Source organism: Astyanax mexicanus, chromosome 3 (genome assembly GCF_023375975.1).
Source record: "Astyanax mexicanus isolate ESR-SI-001 chromosome 3, AstMex3_surface, whole genome shotgun sequence".
In the NCBI taxonomy this organism is placed as follows: domain Eukaryota; kingdom Metazoa; phylum Chordata; class Actinopteri; order Characiformes; family Acestrorhamphidae; genus Astyanax; species Astyanax mexicanus.
In genome coordinates, this window is record NC_064410.1 from 625,001 (window position 1) to 647,500 (window position 22,500).

Consider the following 22,500-nt stretch of genomic DNA (forward strand, 5'->3'; position numbering starts at 1 on the left):
CCAAGACAGCAAGTCTTTGTGATGCATCAAGAGCCACGGTATCCAGGGTAACGTCAGCATACCACCAAGAAGCACCAACCACATCCAACAGGATTAACTGTGGACGCTGTAAGAGGAAGCTGTCTGAAAGGGATGTTCGGGTGCTAACCCGGATTGTATCCAAAAAACATAAAACCACGGCTGATCAAATCACGCAGAATTCAATGTGCACCTCAACTCTCCTGTTTCCACCAGAACTGTCCGTCACCACAATCAATTACTGTGCTCTAAAACCAGGTGCTTCAGTTTCATTGTCCAACACCTGTATATGTCTCCCAGCTCTAGCAGGTCCTCTGTGTTTGTTATGTTAATCCAGTCTTCACTGGTTTCTTCTACACTCCTCCTCCCTCAGTGTACAGCGACTCCCTCACCCTGTTTACATTCTCTCGGACTCTGGCCGCACACGTGGCCGGTGGAAACGGACGGCGTGTCAGCAGGAATTGTGCTCCATGTCTGCGGTGATTAGAATAGATGTGCTGGTGTTGCGTGGCTGCCGGACACGGGCGCAGTCTCCTGCCGCCAGATGGAGAGCGTTTTGAGCGTGCGGTCGGCTCCACGCCGAGGCGCCGGCACACCGGACTGACTTAAATGAAAACGGATGGCCGCCTACCTTCATTAATTCAATCAGATTTCACTCAGAGGAAATGGAGTGTTTGGAGTCGCAGGGGAGGAGGAGTGTGATGCGAGATCGATAAGGTCATTTATCAGTCTAACGGTCCAAATCCCAACACACACACACACACAAACACACACTATACACACACACACACACACTCAGAGAGAGAGAGAGACTCCTGCAATCAATGTGCACTTAGTTAGAAGACTCAAGTCGTATTTATTTACTCTGTAAATCTGACCTCAGACCTGCAGTGAAGCAGCAGATCTGTTACTTACTTACTCCACTAAACTAAAGCTACAGTTCAACATCCTGTTTCTCATATTCACTACACTACTCTATTAAACATCTCTTTCTAATAAAATCCTCTTTTTCTTGTTTGTTTGTGTTCTGAAATACAGTGAGTCTCTCTGAGTTGTTTATGATGCTGCACATGATGAAACTCTTCCTCATCCTCTTCCTCATTGTCTGCAGCAGCTAGTAAAAGAAAATATTCAGAAAAACACAAACAAGTCGATCAGGAAAAGCACCGTGTCTACATTAACCCGTGAATTAGTATTCTTGGCTCCGCCCACCTCGGCTCGGGACCGCCCACAAACAGAACAGAGCCAAAGCCGAGGAGTGACACACCGTCTCGTCAGATAGGAGACAACTAACAGCACTAGGAACAGCATGCAGTTCATTCCTGTGTTATTTGTGCGAATAACACATCAGTGTTTATATACTTTACCCAGTAATTCAGAGCTAAGAAACTAATGGTTAGAATTAGTCTATGGAGGAAAAACACCACCAGCCAAGTACAATAGAGATAGGTAGGTGTATATTTAGAACAGTTCTGTTTACACTAGTTAAAAGTACCTCTGTGTGTAAGTAACTATAGGTTTAAATAGGATCTCCGGTGGATTTTGTGTTTTACAGAGGTCAGTAATTTCTCCCCCCCCACTCCTTCACTGGACTAAAGCAGCATTATACCTGATCACCGGAGCACTTTTTTTCACCCAATAATTCATTCAAACTAGAGACACAACTAGACAAAGAAATCAGACTCTGCCTCTTTTTGAGCTGCTGCTGATGCAGAATTGCCAAGTAGCATCACAGCACAGTGCTAACGCTCGGAGGAAAGCAGCGCAGCGACTCGGTTCTGATACATCAGCTCACAGATGCAGCTTTGTGCTGATCCACATCACCCTAGGAGTGATGAGGGGAAAGAGAGAGCGCCATCTACTGTACTGTACCCACCCAGAGAGAGCAAGGACAACTCTGCTTTCTCAGTGCTCCGGCAGCTGATGGCAAACTGCATGAACGGGATGTGAACCAGTGATTTTCTGATCATAGTGGCAGGGCTTTAGACTGCTGGGCCTCTTTGTTTTTAAACAGATTTGACACACTGGTTCATTCATGCTATGGACCTTTTTTGCGCTAATTAAACCTCTTATTGAGGTCAACATAAAACTATATGTTTTATCATAAAAGCAAGGGAGGGTGTTTTTCTTTAGCATAGATCCTTTAGGAAGACCTTTTAAACTTATTTCAAACACATGTACAATTATAATTTAATAATAATCATTACAGGATCATTAGAGGAGGTAAAAGCACTTAAATGCAGAAAATCTGTAGTTTTAGTTTTAGTTGTTTTGTTGGGGTTTTGATGTTTAATCGTCACTAAAATTAATATACAGTTAAATCCCTGTGAATTTGTGGTGTTTTCCAGAATTCCATGTTTAATATAATGGGGAATAGGAGTCCCTGAACTGCTCCAGATACCGTGGAGCCGGGCAGGAGGGTCAGCGCGAGGTGAAGAGTTCCCTCAAGGCAAAATAAACCACGAGTTCCAGAGACGTTTCCAAACGACACCTAAAATAAGTTGGAATGGAGAGGGCAAACGGAGGGGAGAGCATAAATTAACTTGTGTTCTACATCATCAGACTCGCTCATGGCCGTGTGAACTGTTCCTCTCCTCTGTCTAAAGCCTTTTGATTCGCAGACGGAAGATAATAGGATCTATTTTAGTGATCTATAGGCCAGACGTCAATTGTCAACTATACGCATCGTGTAGCTTTTGTGTAGATTTAGTGCGTATCAGTGTGTCTTTGCTATCGTAAAAGACGGGTAAAGTACAGTTTGCAAGTCTCGAAATGCAAAGCATAAGGAATGTTATCTAATTAAGTCTCTTAATTAATCATGGGTGTGGTTGTTATTATTTTGGGCGTAACGTGAAACCAATAAACCAATCAGAGTGTCTGAATCTTGCTCATCATTCTCTTTTTAAGAGTCAGGTGAGCTCTGACTTTGGTGGATTGCTATTTTAACAGTGCAGCTACCTGGATCTTCACAGTGGGGATGGGTGCTGTGTTCAGGGTGATGAGCAGTGTTATTTTTGTATTTAGGCCAAAAAGTTCAACTTTGGTCTGATCTGAGCACAGAATCTTCTTCCACATGTTTGCTTTTGTTTCTACATGAGTGCAAGATTTATAGTTGTCCTGAGCTGTGAATCTCTGCAGCTCCTCCAGAGTGACCATGGTCCTCTTGGCTGCTTCTCTGACCAGTGCTCTCCTTGTTTGAGTATAAATACTTTTGCAAGCCACTGTATATCTAAATAAAATCACTATAAACTACAGTTTGGACATATAATACATGTATATTTTAATGAATAACATTCACTAATCATAAAGATATAGGTTTTAATAGATAACCGTATCTGAAAGCATGAGTCTGTGATGGAGAAATGTGGTAAAATGTCAGAACACGCTCTGTGTGGAGTAGCTGTGTGGTGATGGATGGGGTAATCTGGCCGTTTAGAATGGTTCGGGATGCAGTAGAGCAGCTGAATGACGTGGCTAAGTGAGTTTACTCCTCTGGAGATCTGTGTGTAATTTGATCAGCTGATTGGCCTGGAGTTTGGAGCTCACTCGCGTTTCCTCCTGGTCCACTGATACAGTCTGAACTGTGATGAGACACTTTATACTGGCTCAGATTTCTCCTTCTCATCAGATCATTGTTTTTTTTGTTTGTTTTTTTGGGTGGTTATACTGTTTTAATCGGTGGGTCAATTTAAAGCTGTGCATGGTTACACTAAGATGTTGATAAATAAAGGCAAAGGTACTGTTTATAACCATGACAACTATAAGAACAGTTTGAATTTTAAAACAGTATTTTGCGATTTTTTAAAACATTTTCTTAATGCTTGCTGTTTATTCGATATATACAATTAAAGCTGCAGTAGGTCAATTTTTAGTTCATTCTCACAAACACATGTTTCTGCTTCTGATTCTGTCCAAACTATTTGATGGTAATAATTTTAACATCTACTGTAAATGATTCACTAATTTCTCTAAAATGTATATGTAACTTTAAGGTTGTATAGTGAGAAGTAAGCTTTTTATGGTATACAGTGTTAAAACTAAGCAACATTGAATTAAATGAAATGGTAATCATCCAGTAACTGAGGGTTTCTGTTTTAGGATTAGAAAATAAAATGAGTTGTGTTGTGACGTCTGTCCTGTTCAGTTTCTCCTAAATTAACACATTAAGTGCCCTATTTTAGTGATCTATTGGTATTTTAGTGATTTAGGGCATGTAAGTGTGTCTTTGCTATCCTAACGATGGGAAAAGTACAGAAAACCTTGTGTGACTCAAAATGCACAAAAGTCATGTACTAATTGAGCGTAACGTGAAATAATAAACCAATCAGAGAGTCTCTTTAAGAGCTCATCATTCTCTTTAAGAGTAGATCAGGTGAGCTCTGTCTTTGGTGGATTGCTATTGTAACGGTGCAGCTACCTGGACGTGTTCAACAAACTCTTCTCAGCAGAGGAAACTGAGCTGCTGGTTGACGCTGTGAAGGAGCTCCAGCAGCTCATTTACGGGAACAGCAATGTTATTTTATTTACTATTCTGTTTATTGTTGATGTAAAAGTTGGGTTTGTATTGGCTGTATTGGCAAGATAGCAATGATTGTATATGAGGTATATGGGTATGTATTTTACATGTGTAGTAATGCACACCTTGTCGTTCTTATATTTCCACAGCCATCGAGACGCAGAGCAGCAGTTCAGAGGAGCTGGTCCCCAGCCCCCCCTCGCCCCTGCCCCCTCCCCGGGTCTACAAGCCCTGCTTCGTGTGCCAGGACAAGTCCTCGGGATACCACTATGGCGTCAGTGCCTGTGAGGGCTGCAAGGTGAGACTCTCAGAGACTCAACAATCAAAGAAATGAAAATATCAACCCTTTATTATAGGCTTCAGATAATCAGTAGTTTTAGAACAATTAAGAGACAACTTGGACGTGTTCTTTGTTTTTGTTTTCGGAAAAAGGACATCAGAAATCGGTATCAGAATTTGGGATCGGCATACACTCAAAATCAAATGACTTAAACTTGGGAGCAAAAAATGTGATTTAGTGGCAATCCCTACTAAAAACTGAATAACTAAATCTAAATACTGTCTAAATACTGCATACTAAATAACATAATTATCTAAACATTGAATAACATTGAGTATCTAAACATTAATAAGTATTAAAGTTACAATATTGTGTACAAACACACTTAAAAATGATGAGTTTCTTTGATTTTTACAAAATTGAAAACCTCTGGAATATAATCAAGAGGAAGATGGATGATCACAAACCATCAAACCACCAAACTGAACTGCTTGAATTTTTACACCAGGAGTAAAGCAGCATAAAGTTATCCAAAAGCAGTGTGTAAGACTGGTGGAGGAGGACATGATGCCAAGATGCAGGAAAACTAAAACTGTGATTACAAACCATCAGGGTTATTCCACCAAATATTGATTATTTCTGAACTCTTAAAACCATTTTTTTTTCATTATTTGAGGTCTGAAAGCTCTGCATTTTTCATTTTCTGTAAATAAATGCTCTAAATGAGAATATTTTTATTTGTAATTTGGGAGAAATGTTGTCTGTAGTTTATAGAATAAAACAACAATATTCATTTTACTCAAACATAAACCTATAAATAGCAAAATCAGAGAAACTGATTCAGGAACTGAAGTGTTGTCTTCATTTCTTAGTGCTGCTCTCTAAAGGATGTACTGTACCACTTAATAAAGTGAGTCTAGAATTAAAGGGATTTTTGGGGGATTTTTCCTGATGTGTTCAGTTCCTGATTTTTCTGTATTTTTCCATTATTTATGTTTTAGTTTAATATTAGAGGCAGCAGAATGGTTTCTTTTCAGCACGGGGGAGGAAGCATCAATGATCCGCCCTCAGGTTACTCCCCTGCAGTCTCAGCACTCTTGTCCGATTCTTCTGAGGATGTGTGGGGGGCCGGCCGGTGGGGCCGGCCGGTGGGGCTGGCCGGTGGGCTGCGCTTCGTGGGGAACGCTGTAGTGAGCAGTGTGTGAGGTTCTGAAGCTTTCCTGTTGAATTATTTACCTTATGAGGCTCTGTGAGCTCCAGAGCGAGATACACAGGTACAGTAGTTAAGCTCCCAGCGTGGGGAAGCAGGACGCTGCAGGACTGACAGTGGGACAGGGGGTGTAGCTCGGCTGGGTGGACGTGCTGTGATCTTGGTACGGTGGGTGTAGTTGTAGAGGTGTGTTCTGGAAGTGTAGAACAGGATCTAAGTGGTCTGTAATAATTTAAAAGTCATGAGACCACGAGGCGTTTCACACTGAACAGATTTTTCCGGGGCCTACAAGGCCTCTGTACCTTTTATCGAATGCAGATATCATCGCTGTCCAATCAAAAAAAACCCATCTCCATTTTTGTCATTTGCCATTTTTAGTTTACTACAAATTTTTGAACAGACTAACTGTCCCTTACACTGTGCCATAAATTTCTTGATGAACGGACCAATAGAAACTCTTTAAAATGACCTGAAATAAACTCTTTTTACGTTGACTTCCATTAAAAGTTTACAAGTTTTTTTTCTCTCTCCTGTAAAGTTGCTGTTTTGGAGATAAGTGTTTTTCATTGGACAGCGACGTTAAACAGTTTATTTAAAGTTCGGTCAACGCTTTCAAGATACGGAGCCCTGTATTTTCACGGCTTGGCGTGGTGGTCTGGAAGTGAGGTGTGTTCAGGTGTATTTCTGGAGTATTGCTTGTTTATCTTGGTAGAGAAAAACACAGGTGCGCCACTGATCTATTTAAACCCTGACAGCAGTCAACAGTCATCTGTCCATACCTATCTTGGCGACATGGCTCTTAATTGGTACTTTTCCCATAGAATCCCATAGAATTTGAAAATAGCAATTTTCAGGTCTGGATAAGTTTTTTTTAAAATAAAAACACCCAGAAAGTTTTGGAAAAGTCATGGAAATTTAATCTACAAATCTTTGTGTTTCAGTTTATCGATGGAGAAAATCTATTTTGAGCAAACAAATACATCAGATCAGAGTTAATTTAGTAATTTAGCTTCTACACAATGGAGCTCTCAGGATCTGACACACATTTTATTATTAAATATTAAAATTTTAGGGGTTTTTTTGTTTGTTCTCGGGGAGAACAAGAATTTCTAGTTTAGAAGAATTAAATAATGAGTTATCTTGTGAGAATGTGATAAATATAGTGGGAGTTAGAGCTCTACACCTGTTCCGAGTGAAGTTGTGAGGGTGGGGTTGGGGGGGGGGGGTGTATATAAATAGCAGAAAGCAGGCTGGATTGGTTTCTTTGATTTCAGTAACACAGTTACTTGAGGGGATTAGAACGGGGGATTAGAGGTATTTTCGGTGTCATTTCTCTATTCCAGTGGATTCTGCAGCGTTATGAAGAACTACAGTGAGAAAATCCAACAATGCAGCAACGATTTTCCTCTCAAACTTATAGCTGGAGCAATAAATATCATATCTTGATACGATATAAAATATATAACTGTGTATCTAAAGGCGTTTTTACACCAGCACTATTTGCTCTGGTTAAAACAGCCTCTGGTTGGTTTGCACTCTTCTACGGTTCGGTTCATTTCAGCAGGTTTCTAACATTAATAATCGAACCAAAAGAACTGGACTGAACATTAGAGTTAGAGTTTAGAGTTTAGGTTAGAGTTTAGGAAGGAGGAGAGGATGGACATGAATGCAGATAAATTCAATTTAATATACAGAAACAAGTTAAACTAAAGCAAAACAGAAAACAAACACCGGAAATGTAAAAAACACAAAAAACTAAACTTTGAAACTAAATTAAAAAAAATAATAAAACAAACAAACCTGATGCATACACAGCATACCAGCCCACAAAGATACAAAATACTCGACAAGGAATCACTCAAACTACAGGCTATATATACACCAAAAGGATAAGGAACACCTGGGACCGGAAACAAGGTGGTGGGGTTACAAACAAGACACAAGGTGACAACACTAATGGCTATGGCAGAGCTAGGGCAGAGACAGGACCATAACAAAACAAGACCATGTGCTTAAAGAGCACACGGCTGGGAGCACAAGACAGAAAAAACAAAAGAGTAAAAAACAAAAGACAGGTTCTGTTTTTGGTGAGAATGTAATCCAGTCTCGATCCAACCTGACTATCAAATATACTATTTTAATTGGAGCTAAACTGCTGTTCAGGTGCAGTTTAACCTGATTTACTAGCCAGATTATTAACTATCACAGTTATGAGCCTACACTCTGTCGTCTCTGCTGCTGCTCCATACTAAACTGTTTACACACTGAATGACGAAAGTGCTGCGTTCACTGCTCGCAGATTCCCGACTCTAATCCTTTACTATGCCACACATCCAATAAAAAAAAATGGCCTTTTTTCTTTTACTTTGGTAACGTGAAGGTGCCAAAAATACGCCTTCCGTGGCTCAAAACCAATTTTCTAAACTAATTTTCTTAAATAATCGTGGGTGTGTTTTGGCCGTGACATAAAGTTAACAAGTCAGTGTGCCAGTTTTCATTCCCTTTAAGAGGCAGGGTGTATGATAGAGCCCTGAGTTTGTGAGTGTGTGTGTGTGTGTTTGATGTGCATATTTAATGCTATTGTCCTCCGTCTGATGAGCAACAGTCTCTTCTTCATTTGCATTGTTTGAGGTGATGTCTCTGTGTTTGGTATGGGACGGGACGGCTGATTTGAATTGGTAAAGTGCTTCAGGAACATATGGTCCAGCAGAAGCGCATGCATATGTATCTGAGACACGGTGAAGAGGACACGGCGTCTCCGGATAAACCCAAACCCAAACCCCCTCTAAACACCACACACTCTGCTGAACACACCACTCCTACATCCTTTTGACATTGGAATCTATCTGGCATGCACTCTCGCGCTCTTACTTTCTCTCTCTCTCTCTCTCTCTCTATATCTCTCTCTCTATATCTCTCATCTCTTGTGACGTGATGTCCTGTTTTTAAATGATGATTTTAATGGCTTTATATGGCCAGAAATTGATGATTAAATAATATAACATGGTTTGGTTATAATAAAGTGTTGTTAAAAGTAAAAAGACTCTCTCTCTCTCTCTTTTTCTTTTCTCTCGCTCTCTCTCTTTCTCTTTTTATTTTCAGTAAATTAGTACTGATACCCAAACAATACTTTTTAATATTTTTTACTAAATTGTAGGTGCATGTTTAGAACAGTTTTGTTTGCTCTAGTTACTTCCTGGACCTGGACTCTACCCACCTCCGTGTGTAACTATAGGTTTAAATAGGATCTCCGGTGGATTTGGTGTTTTACAGAGACTCTAAGACTAGATCAGTGTCTGAACTGCACTTAGCAGGGCATTATTACACATGTTGTAAAGTAACGTTTTTTATACACATGTTATAAAAGTGATTTTAATTATTTTAACACAATTATTTAGTAGTTGTTTAACAGACGAGATGAGTAATCTCATTCTTATACTGTGATTCTTATGCTCTGATTGGCCGAAAGCACTTCAGTTACGCATCAGTGGCGAAATCAACTGCATGCACTATATTTGTTATAATTCGTTATTAATATTATAGCATATTTTTTAGCCTGATAATTTACTTTTCACTCAGCATCCAGATGAACAGATTAGTGTGAAGCATGGTCAGATTTTGAGGGAATAAAGCTGTTATACAGCAGTCTAATGGCTGGTTGAGCATTAATAAAGCCCACTCCTCTCAGCAGCTGGGTGGACGGGGACGTGTTTTCTGGCGCTCTGTTAGAATAAATGTCCTGGCTGAGGGAACAGGACACAGCGGCAGTGCTTTCACACCACCTCATGGGCTCATAAGTTTCTCTAAGGTGGTTTTTAATATCTTTATTTACTCTGTGCTGTCGGCCTGTAGTGCTGGAGGAGTGAAGAACAGCCTGTGCTGCTGAGGGAGGGGAGGGGAGGGGGGTTAAAAGAGGACTAGAGCCTCAGAAAGAAAGAAATAGAGAGCAGTGATGGTGTACTGCAGCCGGTGTAGATGGATACTCAAAAAGAAGAAGATTAGCAGTTTAAAATCAATCTTTTAGGTAACTTTTAGCATTTAAAAAAAGGAAAAACATTTTTTTTAAAGGTGTTCTTCCGCTAAAATCCACTTTTTTCATGTTCTTGTTTGTGAAATACAGTGAGTCTCTCTGAGTTGTTTATGATGCTGCAGATGATGAAACTCTTTCTCAACCTCTTCCTCATTGTCTGCAGCAGCTAGTAAAAGAAAATATTCAGAAAAACACAAACAAGTCGATCAGGAAAAGCACCGTGTCTACATCAACCCGTAAATCATTAGTATTCATGGCCACAAGATATACAGATCTGTAAAAAATGAAGAGATCACTTCAGTTTCTGAATCAGTTTCTCTGATTTTGCTATTTATAGGTTTATGTTTGAGTAAAATGAACATTGTTGTTTTATTCTATAAACTACAGACAACATTTCTCCCAAATTACAAATAAAAATATTCTCATTTAGAGCATTTATTTACAGAAAATGAGAAATGACTGAAATAACAACAAAAAAAAAAGATGCAGAGCTTTCAGACCTCAAATAATGCAAAGAAAACAAGTTCATATTCATAAAGTTTTAAGAGTTCAGAAATAATCAATATTTGGTGGAATAATCCTGTTTTTAATCACAGTTTTAGTTTTATGTTCTTCTTCACCAGTCTTACACACTGCTTTTTGATAACTTTATTGCATGCACTTGTGATCATCCATCTTCCTCTTGATTATATTCCAGAAACATTAAAGAAACTCTGTTTCAGAAAGCTGTTTATGTCGTTTTTATGCCAGAGAACCCTTTTAAAAATTATTGCGATTGCTATTGACAATTCTGTGCATTCCACATTAGGTCAAGACATACTTCTTTCTATTCTTCTTCTTCTTCTTTGATTATATACTTTGATTTGTATCTGCTGGAAACTTCAGTGAACTTCCCTGAAACTTTCCGCAGCGCTGCAGATAAGCAGGGAGAGAGAGAGTGATAAAAGAGAAGAGAGAGAGAGAGAGAGAGAGGGTGAGGGAGAGGTAGGACAATGTGTAGAGTTAGCCATGCTGCCTGTGTTCTGCCTGTCATAATAATCTCCCGGAGACGCGAGAGCAGGACACAGGGACTGCTAACGCACAGCCCACTAATGTGATTTGTCAACGCTTGACAACATGAAAGCAGCGCAGCTTTCGCGCTCGAGAGAAGCCAAATGGAGCGGGTCATCTCCTCTCCGCTCATGAAAAGATCCCGCGTGTGGGACGCGAAAATGGATTTGATTGTATAACCACTGCCTATATTCTCCACTCTCTCTCTCTCTCGCGCTCTCTCTCTCTCTCTTTAGTGCCGTCCTCCCTCCCTTCGAATCGTTCCCTCATTCTGATTAAAGAAATCGCTGCTTCTGGCCGTGATGTTTAGTATTGTGAGCGTTTTCAGACTGTAAAGCGGGCGGGCGGTTGGCGGGAGCGAGATGGTATCAGGCGGGGTTATGTAATTATTATTATTATTATTATATTTAAAGCGCCGCTCGCAAAGCCGCCGAGGGCGAAGCAGAGCAGATGAATGGAGTCAAATCAGAGTCAAGGAGTGTGGAGAAACGACGAGGAGAAGAAGAGAGAGGATCAGATGCGGCTTCATGTACGGTGGCCGAGAAAGCCCAGCGCAGTGCAAATTGAAAAGCGCTGCAAAAGCACAAAACACATCCATCAAAATTACAACACAGGCGCAGCAAATAGAAAAACGCGCTGCAAAAAGAAAAACGCGCTGCAACTAGAAAAACGCGCTGCAAATACAACCACAACACAACGGAAGTGAGTCACAACACAACGGAATTTTCCCGGGGGACCTTAAAAGATGCTGTATTAGCTGTGTACAAAGGACAATAAGTGGCAAACAAGCTTCTGAAAAGTAAGTTATGTTTATTACCTGTGATTACCACGGTTGTGTGCATATTATTAAAAGTTCTGCTTCACAAAACGCCTTGTTTGCCACTTATTGTCCTTTGTACACACAGTGAAGTCCGAGACGTTACTGAAGACGCAGCTTAGCTGGTACAGTATCTTTTAAGGTCCCCCGGGAAAATTCCGTTGTGTTGTGACTCACTTCCGTTGTGTTGTGGTTCTATTTGCAGCGCGTTTTTCTATTTGCAGCTCGTTTTTCTATTTGCAGCGCGTTTTTCTATTTGCTGCGCCTGTGTTGTAATTTTGATGGATGTGTTTTATGCTTTTGCTGCGCTTTTCAATTTGCACTGCGTTGGGCTTTCTCGGCCACCGTATTCATGCGCTGATGATGCAGAGAACTGCAGTCTGTTGTGGGTCGTTAAGGTCACGCGCTTTAATTGTAATGATACTGATCTGATTATTATTACAGTATTATATAGTAAATGATGATGACACGCTCTGTATACTTCAGAGGGTCGGTTACCTGTAGATGCAGAGTGTGTGAGTGTGTGTGTGAGAGTGTCATGCCAGCACTGCCCCCCTGTTTTTTAATTGCATCAAACATTTAAAGTTCTCCTTCCTCTAAAATCCTCTTTTTCTTGTTGCTTTTATTTTCTGAAATACAGTAGGTCTCAGTAGTTGTTTATGATGCTGCACATGATGAAACTCTTCCTCATCCTCTTCCTCATTGTCTGCAGTAGTCAGTAAAAAAGAAAATATTCAGAAAAACAAAACGAGTCGATCAGGAAAAGCACCGTGTCTACACCGTGTCTGGTAACTCTTGAATTCTTTCTCGTCCATCATTTCCTGGGGCGGTCCTGATTACGCTTTTGATGGTCTTTTTTCGGCAAACTGCGCTCAAGGAAGCTTTTTTTAAAGTTCCTGAAATTCTTCTTTCTGGATTGACTAACCTTCATTTTTTGTTCTTTACTTAGTTGAATAGCTGACTACTAACTCACTGCCAGTTAAGGGAAGGATGACTGGACCCCTGTTTATGGTCATTGTGTTCCCTGATGAGGGCCAGTTCCATCATTACAAAATTTCTCATGGTCTTTGCAGTGACTGCACTTGAGAATACTTTTTAAAGCTCTTGAAATGTTTCTTTTTGGATTGACTGACCTTCATTTTTTTCTTTATTTAGTTGAGTAGTTGTTGCTTCTCATAATCTGGATTAGAACATTACTCAAATATTCACTATTCACTGTATACCAACTCTATACCTCTTCTATCTTTATTGTGTTCCCTGATGAGTGCCAGTTTCATCATTTTAGCATTTTTAATGGTCTTTGCCGTGACTGCACTTCAGGATATTTTTTTAAAGCTCTTGTAATTATTTTTTTCTGGATTGACTAACCTTAGTTTTTTTTCTTTTCTTAGTTGAGTAGCTGACTACTAACTCACTGTCAGTTAAGGGAAGGATGATTGGACCCCTTGTTTATGGTCATTGTGTTCCCTGATGAGTGCAAGTTCCATCATTACAACATTTCTCGTGGTCTTTGCGGTGACTGCACTTGAGGACACTTTCAAAGCTCTTGAAATTCTTCTTTTTGCATTGACTGACTTTCGTTTTTTACTTTTTACTTCTTTACTTTGAATAATTCTTGCTTCTCATAATCTTGATTAGAACATTGTATACCAACTCTATACCTCCTCTACCTCTTGGAACTAGAGTATAGGAGACTTCTAACTCACTGTCAGTTAAGGGAAGGATGACTGGACCACTGTTTATCCTCATTGTGTTCCCTAATGAGAGCCAGTTCCATCATTATAGCGTTTTTGATGGTCTTTGCGGTGACTGCACTTGAAGATACTTTTTTTAAGTTCTTGAAATTCTTCGTTTCGCATTTGACTGACCTTGAGTAGTTGACTACTAACTCACTGTCAGTTAAGGGAAGGATGACTGGACCCTTGTTTATGGGCATCATGTTCCCTGTTTGTGCCCCTCTTCCCTGAACTCGGAGAAAAGCGGCAGGGTTTTCTCAGCAGGGCCATCTGTGCTCTTCACTAAACCGTGTGGAAAGATAAGCGCCCTTCAGATATCAGACAGAGCGAGAGCAGAAGAAAGCCACAGGGACGGGAACAGAGCGAGAGGGACGGGAACAGAAGAGGAGGGTAATCGAGGGTCTCTTGTCCATCTTGTCGGGCGTTGAAAAGGGGTCTGTTCGGCCGTGGCCGTCGGGGTCTTTCTCCGTGCCCCGCTCTTATCTTCTGGGGTTTCGTGTCGGTGGGGGGGTACAAAGGGCGGCTTTGTGCGGCTGTTATTTACCCCCAGCTTTTCAGCAGCGCCCGGGCCCGGCCCTCACCTCTGCCGTGTTCTACAGAGAAACACACAAAGGCAGACGGCAACATTCTCCCCCCGATCCATTCCGCTCGGCTAGCCGTAACCTAATCCGGCCCCCTCCTCTCCCCTCCCTCATACTGTCTGTCCCTTCGCCTCCCTCCAGAACTACAGGTGTAAGTAACATCTGAGCTGCCTCTCTCTCTCTCTTTTTCTCTGTCTCTCTCTCTCTCCTGGGTCTCCGGTGTCCTCTCCACTTTCTGTGGCAGCGATAAGATGTCTGCACGATTAAGAGCGAAAAGTAATCCCGCCCCGGGCCCGTACTGAACGCTCAGGCAACACAAAAGTGGCACCGGTGCGGGCGGGACCGGGGCGGGAGGTGAGCAGGGGGAGGGGGGAGGGAGTACGAGGGGTAAATTATTGATGGGCAGCACTTTCGTTTTTTAATCTGTAAATGAGAAGCCTGGTGATGCTTTAGCCTGCTGTGTCACCCTATACTGCCACCATTAAGATAACAAGATGGAAGATAATGATCCTGGTTAAGATGCAGTTTACATGGGAGTGGGTGGGGTGGAGGGGGGGGCAGTAGAGCGAGAGAGACGAGAGAGGGGAGGTTGATCGCTCTTGGCAAGAACCTTGGAGCGAAGAAAACTCTTTGCTAAGCCAAGAGGAACCTGATGAGGTGCATCTGTGCTTATATCCATACAACTACTCCACCGACCTGGACTCCCATCAAAGAAGAGCGAGCGCTATCTTGTCCATTTATCTGCTCCGTTTACATGCCACCTGGTGCACGTCGTCCGAGAACAAAATCGGCCGAGACTTATCAGAGCATCGGCACCTCCGGGTCACTTTAATCACAGATAACCCTTCAGTCAGAGAGGAAGAAAAGAAAGAAAAGGAAGAGCGACGGAGGGAGAGCAGGAGACAGGGGGTGTTCTAGTGAAGACGAAGAGGATTAGTGAGTGATGGTGATTCACGTAACGTAAAGGCCACAGTAGTGTCCTTTAAAAGAGAGAAGGCCAGAGACCTGGATGTCTGAAGAATGGCCTCATGTGTTCATGGGTAACGCTTAATACCCCCACTGGGCATGCATCCACCCAATGAGCTTCAGCGGTCAGAGCCAGAGAGCTGGCAGTTGAGAGGTGGTGTCTGGAGAGGTGTGTGGTGTATGGCTGGGTATACTGTGGATCTCAAAAGGGTTCAAGGACTGTGTCATTTCATTCATTTCCACATATATCACTAAATCAGTAAATCAAGTGTAATTAACTACAAATTTACTCAATTTGAAGCACCTTCATGTTTTAGACTTTTAGACTAAAAACATAGTATACCTCTTATTACACAAGTTAGAATTACAGTAGGGCTCTATGGGCTCTACAAAACATGTTCATGAAGTTCTTTACTCACATAAAGAGATCTTACAAACCCTTTTTTCTACCAGTTTCAGGCCCTTTCAGAATGTTAATCAGCCATTTAAGGGCTCTGTCTCTTTTATGCAAATAAACACTGTCACAGCCTGTCACATAAATTACATTATCGACTTATCGTTTCCAATAGTGTGGTAGAGAGGCACGGATACAGGAAGTGAATGAACTCAAAACATGCCTTAATTAGGAAACACCCAAAACAAAGTTGAAGAAATATATTTACGGCTCAGTGCGGCTCTAGTCGCTTAATTTTAGTGTCTCTTAGGTTCGTGTTGCCGCAGCCTTTCTCTCAATATCAGCGTATCTCTCGAGTGAAGACTGAAGCAGGGTCTTTATATCGGTCCAATGCGGTCCAGCTGGGACAGACCGGGGCTGCACGTCATGGTGTGGGGCAGACTTACGCTTCCCCTGCCTCTGCACTTTGTAATGTTTATAGTCTTTGAAAGGGTGTAATTCCTTTGTTATAATATTATGTTATCATTATTATATTATTTGTGCCATTTAATGGTCTTAAAATGCACAGTATCGTTTATTGCAATAACGTTTGGGACAACATATCGTTCACAAAAAATTATTATCGTGACAGGCCTAATCAAAACTCAGAGTGCTCAGAGTCATTATGATAGCTGCATTGAGCGCTTTGCTTCAGCTTGGCCTTGAGTATCATGGATATACTGTACACTGCTAGTAGTATGGAAGCATTAACTGCCTCATACTCGTAATATACTACATATATACACTCATCCACACACACACACATAAACGCTTAAACACTCTGACACTGCATTTCAAGGCCACCTCCACGTAACGGCTAACAAGCCCCTGACTGCGTGACCCGTGTGGTCGGTCACTGAGACACGGAGGCTCATGGTCTCACCAGCCTTGAGATCAGCAGCCCGAGCTGAACACAATAAGCAGATTCCATATGAAGCCCGGCCTCATCTCCATCCATCAGAGAGCCAGAGAGTGACGCAGGGGAAACGCTCACATCACCCTGAATAAAGACGTCTATTAGCAGAATGAAGAATCTATCACCCGGCGAGGTGACCTCAGCGCCGCGCTCACGTGCCGCTCATCGAGGAAGGCCATTGGCTGGCGGCGGGAGAGTGAGCGATGCGAGAGGCGGCCCTCCGCTCTGATACGTTACCCATCATACACTCCGCTCGGCCTTTAATGAAAGCGCAAGGACCCATCCGTCACCGAGCGCCTGGCAAATGGAAATTCAGCCGCCCTCAAGAGACACACACACACACACACACACACACATATACACACCATATACACACACACACAATCTGCGAGCATGTGCACATACCCGTACATGACTGATCATCATCGCCGCCGCCGACCGCAGACCAACAACACATTAATATTCACTAAAAAACCCTTTAAGGATTTTTTTATTTTATTTTATTTTTATTTTTTTCAAAGGAAAAAACACTGAAAGACTGTGGCTTCTACATTTTAACCTCAGCGAGACGAATCGAGTTTCCAGACCAGACCAGTAAAACACCATGTTCCTCTCATGTTTATTATAGTTAATAAGATAAGATAATCCTTTATTAATCCCACAATGGGGTAATTTGCAATGTTACAGCAGAACAAAGGAAAGGACAGAGAAACAGGTCAGGGAAATATATAAATATACATACAAATAATAATAAAAACTATGTACACAAAAAAAAAACAGGAAATATATAAAAATACTTAAAAATGTAGGAAAAAAAGGAAAAAGTATATACATCTTGTGCTGCTAAGATAAGAGGGGTCAGAGGGGATATGATTAATTATGTATAAAGAAGCATGTGGATAAAATGCAAAAAAAGATTTAAACATTAAATAAGTAAAAATATATAATATATTTTCCCAATAATATAATATCAGCCAAAGGTACAATAAAATTAAGTAAATACATTACAAATAATATATTAAGTTCATATTAAATGACTGTACATTATCAACAATTGATTGCAATTTTAACTGAATTGTTTGTAATGTGTTGTAATTACATTATTGAGACCATTTATTAAGATTTATTTTTTATTTTTTCATGTTGATCATTTGTATAATCTTTCTACATTATTTAAATTACATGAAATTGTCATGCATTATCTTCTTACATTATTAGAATTGTTTTCATATTGTTTTAAGGTACACTGACTTTAATTCATTATTCTATTATTAAGAATTTTTCCTTAAAATTATTATGTTGATCATTTTGCAATACTATATATTCTATATATTATGTTGTCTTAAATGTTTTATATTTTGACTTAGCTAAAGTTAACATTTTATTATGCCAGAATGTCAGAAAAAATCCCTGAAGAAATCTTTACGTGATCATGTTTTGTGCCTTTAATCTTTATGTATCTATAACTGTCTCACTTCCTGTTTTTCTCTCAGGGTTTCTTTCGCAGAAGCATCCAGAAGAACATGGTGTACACCTGCCACCGGGACAAGAACTGCATCATCAACAAGGTGACGAGGAATCGCTGTCAGTACTGTCGTCTACAGAAATGCTTCGCTGTTGGAATGTCCAAAGAGTGTGAGTGTTAAATCTATTCTAACCTACTAATCCTGGTATATACTCCATCCTATACACACACACACACTCACACTCACACTAGGGCTGCACGATATATTGCTTAGACATCGTCATCGTGACGTGTGCATGTGCAATAGTCACATCGCAGGACGTGTGATGTCACTTAATGCAATTAAATCAAACACGTCACGTTTTAATGTTTTGATTCTTGACACAAGAAGTAGATACACAGCGCTGTCTCTTTGTCTGTGTGAGTGACAGGCTGCTGCTGCCTGAGAAGCGTGAGAGGGAGGGGGAGCGGGGAGTAAACACATGTTAACCGCATGGCCTCCATCCACATGGTTGGGCACGTGCTCGTAAACACAGCAGCAGATATTTCCAGTTACAGCAGAATTCACACTTTTAATCCCAGAAAAACAAACGTTCTTATTTACCTTATTTGCCTTTTAAAAGGCCATTTAAATGCCTGATTAAAGGGCAGATTATTGTTGTTTTGCAATTTCCTTCAAGTTTTGAGTGATCTGCTGACTCTAAAGCACTGACTCAGCTCTCGGTTGGTCAGGATAGCTGGTGAAGTCACAGGCATTGTTTAATATTGTGATATACTTCAGTTTCTGAATCAGTTTCTCTAATTTGGCTATTTATAGGTATTTATATGTTTGAGTAAAAATTACAAATAAAAATATTAATTGGTCATTTAGAGCATTTATTTTTTGCAGAAAATGAGAAATGGCTGAAATAACAAAAATATAAAAAGATGCAGAGCTTTCAGACCTCAAATAATGCAAAGACAAAAAAAAAAATCATATTCATAAAGATTTAAGAGTTCAGAAATAATCAATATTTGGTGGAATAATCCTGGTTGGTTTTTAATCACAGTTTTTTTTTTTCATGCATCTTGGCATCATGTCCTCCTCCACCAGTCTTACACACTGCTTTTGGATAACTTTATGCTGCTTTACTCCTGGTGTAAAAATTCAAGCAGTTCAGTTTGGTGGTTTGATGGCTTCTGATCTTTAGTCTTCCTCTTGATTATATTCCGGAGGTTTTCAATTTGGCAAAATCAAAGAAACTCATCATTTTTAAGTCTTATCTTATTTTTTACAGAGCTGTATGTTGCACTGAGGCTGTTAGGTTAACTCAGTCCCTCCCTCAGAGAGTCATCACGTATCACGGCACAGTGCTGACAGCAGTAGGGTGGGTGTCGTCTCACAGCTGCAGGGTCAGGGGTTCAAATCCCTTCTTGGTTAAAAGCTGAGAAATAAGACTAAAGGTCAGGTGTGAGTGTTGTGTTCTGTAGCTGCAGCTTTGAATAAGGGAGTTATAATGCCGATGTGTTCTGACATAAGCTCTCTCACACGCAGCTTTACAGAGAGTCCTATCTCAGGGAAATGTTAGAGGAAATGCCAGCAGCCCGGTGCCCTTTCTCTTAAAACAGGGATCTGTGGAGTTAGGAGCTTTTCGCCTGTATGCAATAACGTCCACTTTTATTGCCAAGAAATCCTGAAATTTAGTTTATCATATTTTTACGGGGTTACCAGATTATAAGGTGTACTATGAATTAATGTCTATTTTCTGGTCTTATTTCACACATAAGGCTTAGGGTTAGCAGCAGGTTACAGGTTGATAATGCTCACCTCTGAATGGTGAAAGAGCTAGCGCTTAGCGTAGTTAGCTGCTAATGCTAATACTGCTCCAGACTTAGTGCTGGAGAAACTTCACTAAAACTCCTGTATAACTCTGTACTTCAGTGGAGTAGCTTTACTGCTCCTTAATACCTGACTGATAGAATTCATACATAAGAAGCACCGGATTATAAGGAGCTCTGATGATTTTTTGGAAAATTAAAGGATTTCTTTTAAAGTCAAACGAGTGCTGGATGTTAATCTACACAGATTTCTCTCCTGAAAACTGTTTATTTGAGTGAGTAAAGCACTTCTGTTTATTTACAGTAAGATTAGATTAACAGATTTCCACTAAGGCTAGCAATGACTAGCGGCTAATGTGCTACACTCTCGACTGTTCTACACTAAGGAGCCAGAGTGATATTAGCTAGCGGTTCATCCCACATAGCTTGTTTTAACACAGTCATTTTAATGCTAATGTTGCTCCAGCAGTGCTAGCCAGGGTTAGCATACAATGCTGTACTTCAGTGGAGTGGCTTTACTGATGATTTTTATAAAAATTAAAGGATTTTAGGTGCGCATTATAGTGCAAAAAATACAGTACGTGCCTTTTATTCATCATGTTTGCATTTGGATCTTTTTTTCATATTTCACGGACAACAGACTTCCTGCCACTTTTATGACTTTATGGCTTTATGTTTTTCTCCAGATTCACCAGCGTTGTGCTTCCCTGCATGTTCCCCTTTTAATTTAATAAATGCATTTACTACGCTGCTTCATCAAGCGGTTGAAACTAAAATAGGAAACCCTGACTGGCAGTACGCCGGCACATCAGGACAGCGGTGATTTGCGTCGGGCTCCAGCAGTACCTGGAGTTGCTCCTGAAATAAGGGACTTCAGCTGTTGAATGCGTCATTTAGCCGACGGTGTTGCAGCAGTGTTTTGGGCGCTCCTGTTCCTGCGGATCCGAGCGCTTCACATTTCACACGTTATTGGAGCTCCTGGATTGCATCAGCAGTTATGGCCCCAGTCCACTTCATGCTCCATTTACCTCCATTCTTTCTTGCCCCCTTTTTCAGGACAAAAGAGCAATCCAGACTGTGATTTCTTAATGTTCATCCCCCTCTTCTTCCTCTCGCTCCTCCATTCAGAGACGAGCCGACGGTTTAAAGGTGTGGTGCGGGAGGGGGGAACGGGGAAGCGGTGGGTTTATGATATGTGTCTATCTGTGGTTCTGTGATGGATGGAACTAAACTGGATGGCTCTGTTGGAAAAAACTGGTTCTGTTGGAGGAAACCAAGCTAGTGGAGCACAGAGCGAATGGAGTGATGGAGGCATGGAGGGATGGTAATAGAGCTCATCAGTGCTAAGTGTGATGGTAATGATGCACATTCTGGCTACTGTGAGACAATTTCAGCCAAAACAGGACAGACTCAGAGTAGAACTGGTGCTACAGAGACACATTTTTATCTCTAGTCTACGTTTTTCTGTGTGAATCATTTTTGGAAGACTTTAGGAAACGATAGGATCTGAAAGACAAAACTGTTTAAGCCCGGAAATAAAGAATACTAACATCAGGTTCTCCGGAAATCAGTAGTTCGCTGCTGGGTGTGGGTTGATGCTATACGCTCCCTGTGCTGGGTGTGCGGTTCCGTGGTTGGTTCAAATGCGTTTGCATTAATTTTTTTTTTTTAAGTTTTGTTGCACAGAACAGCAAGTGAGGCCTGTTGTCCATCAGAATAGACCACGAACCAGCCAATGAAACAGTAACTTAGCCCCGCCCAATGCACTGAAAAACAGCACTAGAGCCTACGAGGCAAAGTAAGAGCTAATTTTGACTAATTGTATATGGTTTAGAACACATTTTATAATGTTTATTTTACTGTTTACTACTGTTACTGTTTGTGAAATAAAAAGGTGAATTCCACATATGAAATAAAAAAATGCTAAATAATGCAATGCTCTGTTTGTTTGTAGCTGTGCTGTTTGGTTTGTAAGCGCTGCGCCGTTGCTAGTTTACCTGTATGTGGTGGAGTAATACAACATGGAGAGCTTCGGTTACAGTGCATTACCGGCTGATAACGGTAGAACTCATATAACGCCTCTCAGCCAATCACATTGCAGGGTCGGAACTAACTGAGATATAATGTGTTCTAGTGTGTTATTGTTATGTTATAGAGTCTAATAAACACAATATTCATAGGAAGTGTTACCAAATGTTTCTTCTTCGATTATTAGTTTAGACCAGTAGTCTCAAACTCGCGGCTTTATTCAAATGAATCCGCCACTGTGCTGGGTCCAGCCAATCAGAGAACAGCAGGAACGGCGACTTCACACACATACGAGCCTCACACACAGAACAGCTGCCTTTTAACCACAGAGGAGAAGATAAAAATTAAGATTAAAAAGATTTATTTATATGGATTTATAGAACTATCGATCACAGTGAGGTTGATTATTATATTAAAAATATTAAACTTATGATTGACTACATCTGCTGCTTCATTTTATTTAAAAACGTCACAGACACGCCCACACAGCGAGTCGAGAAATCCAGTGTTCTGTCAAATTGTGCTACCCGGTCAAACCGTGCTACCCCATTAGTGTATATTTAAAGGTAAAAATACAAAAGAAGCAAAAGCTATTTAAGAAGTAAAAGTTAATGTACTATTTTTGGATAGACTAAA

At 40.7% G+C, this 22,500-nt stretch overlaps 1 protein-coding gene across 1 annotated transcript in view; it reads left to right on the forward strand.

The window, feature by feature from the left end:
- LOC103034474 (retinoic acid receptor beta) overlaps positions 1–22,500 on the forward strand; it is a 70,986-nt gene that overhangs the window by 12,812 nt on the left and 35,674 nt on the right. Inside the window, exons 2-3 of the mRNA XM_049476026.1 lie at positions 4,684–4,832; positions 18,047–18,188. Of these exons, the coding sequence (XP_049331983.1) occupies positions 4,684–4,832; positions 18,047–18,188 (291 nt within the window). The remainder of the gene's footprint in view (positions 1–4,683; positions 4,833–18,046; positions 18,189–22,500) is intronic.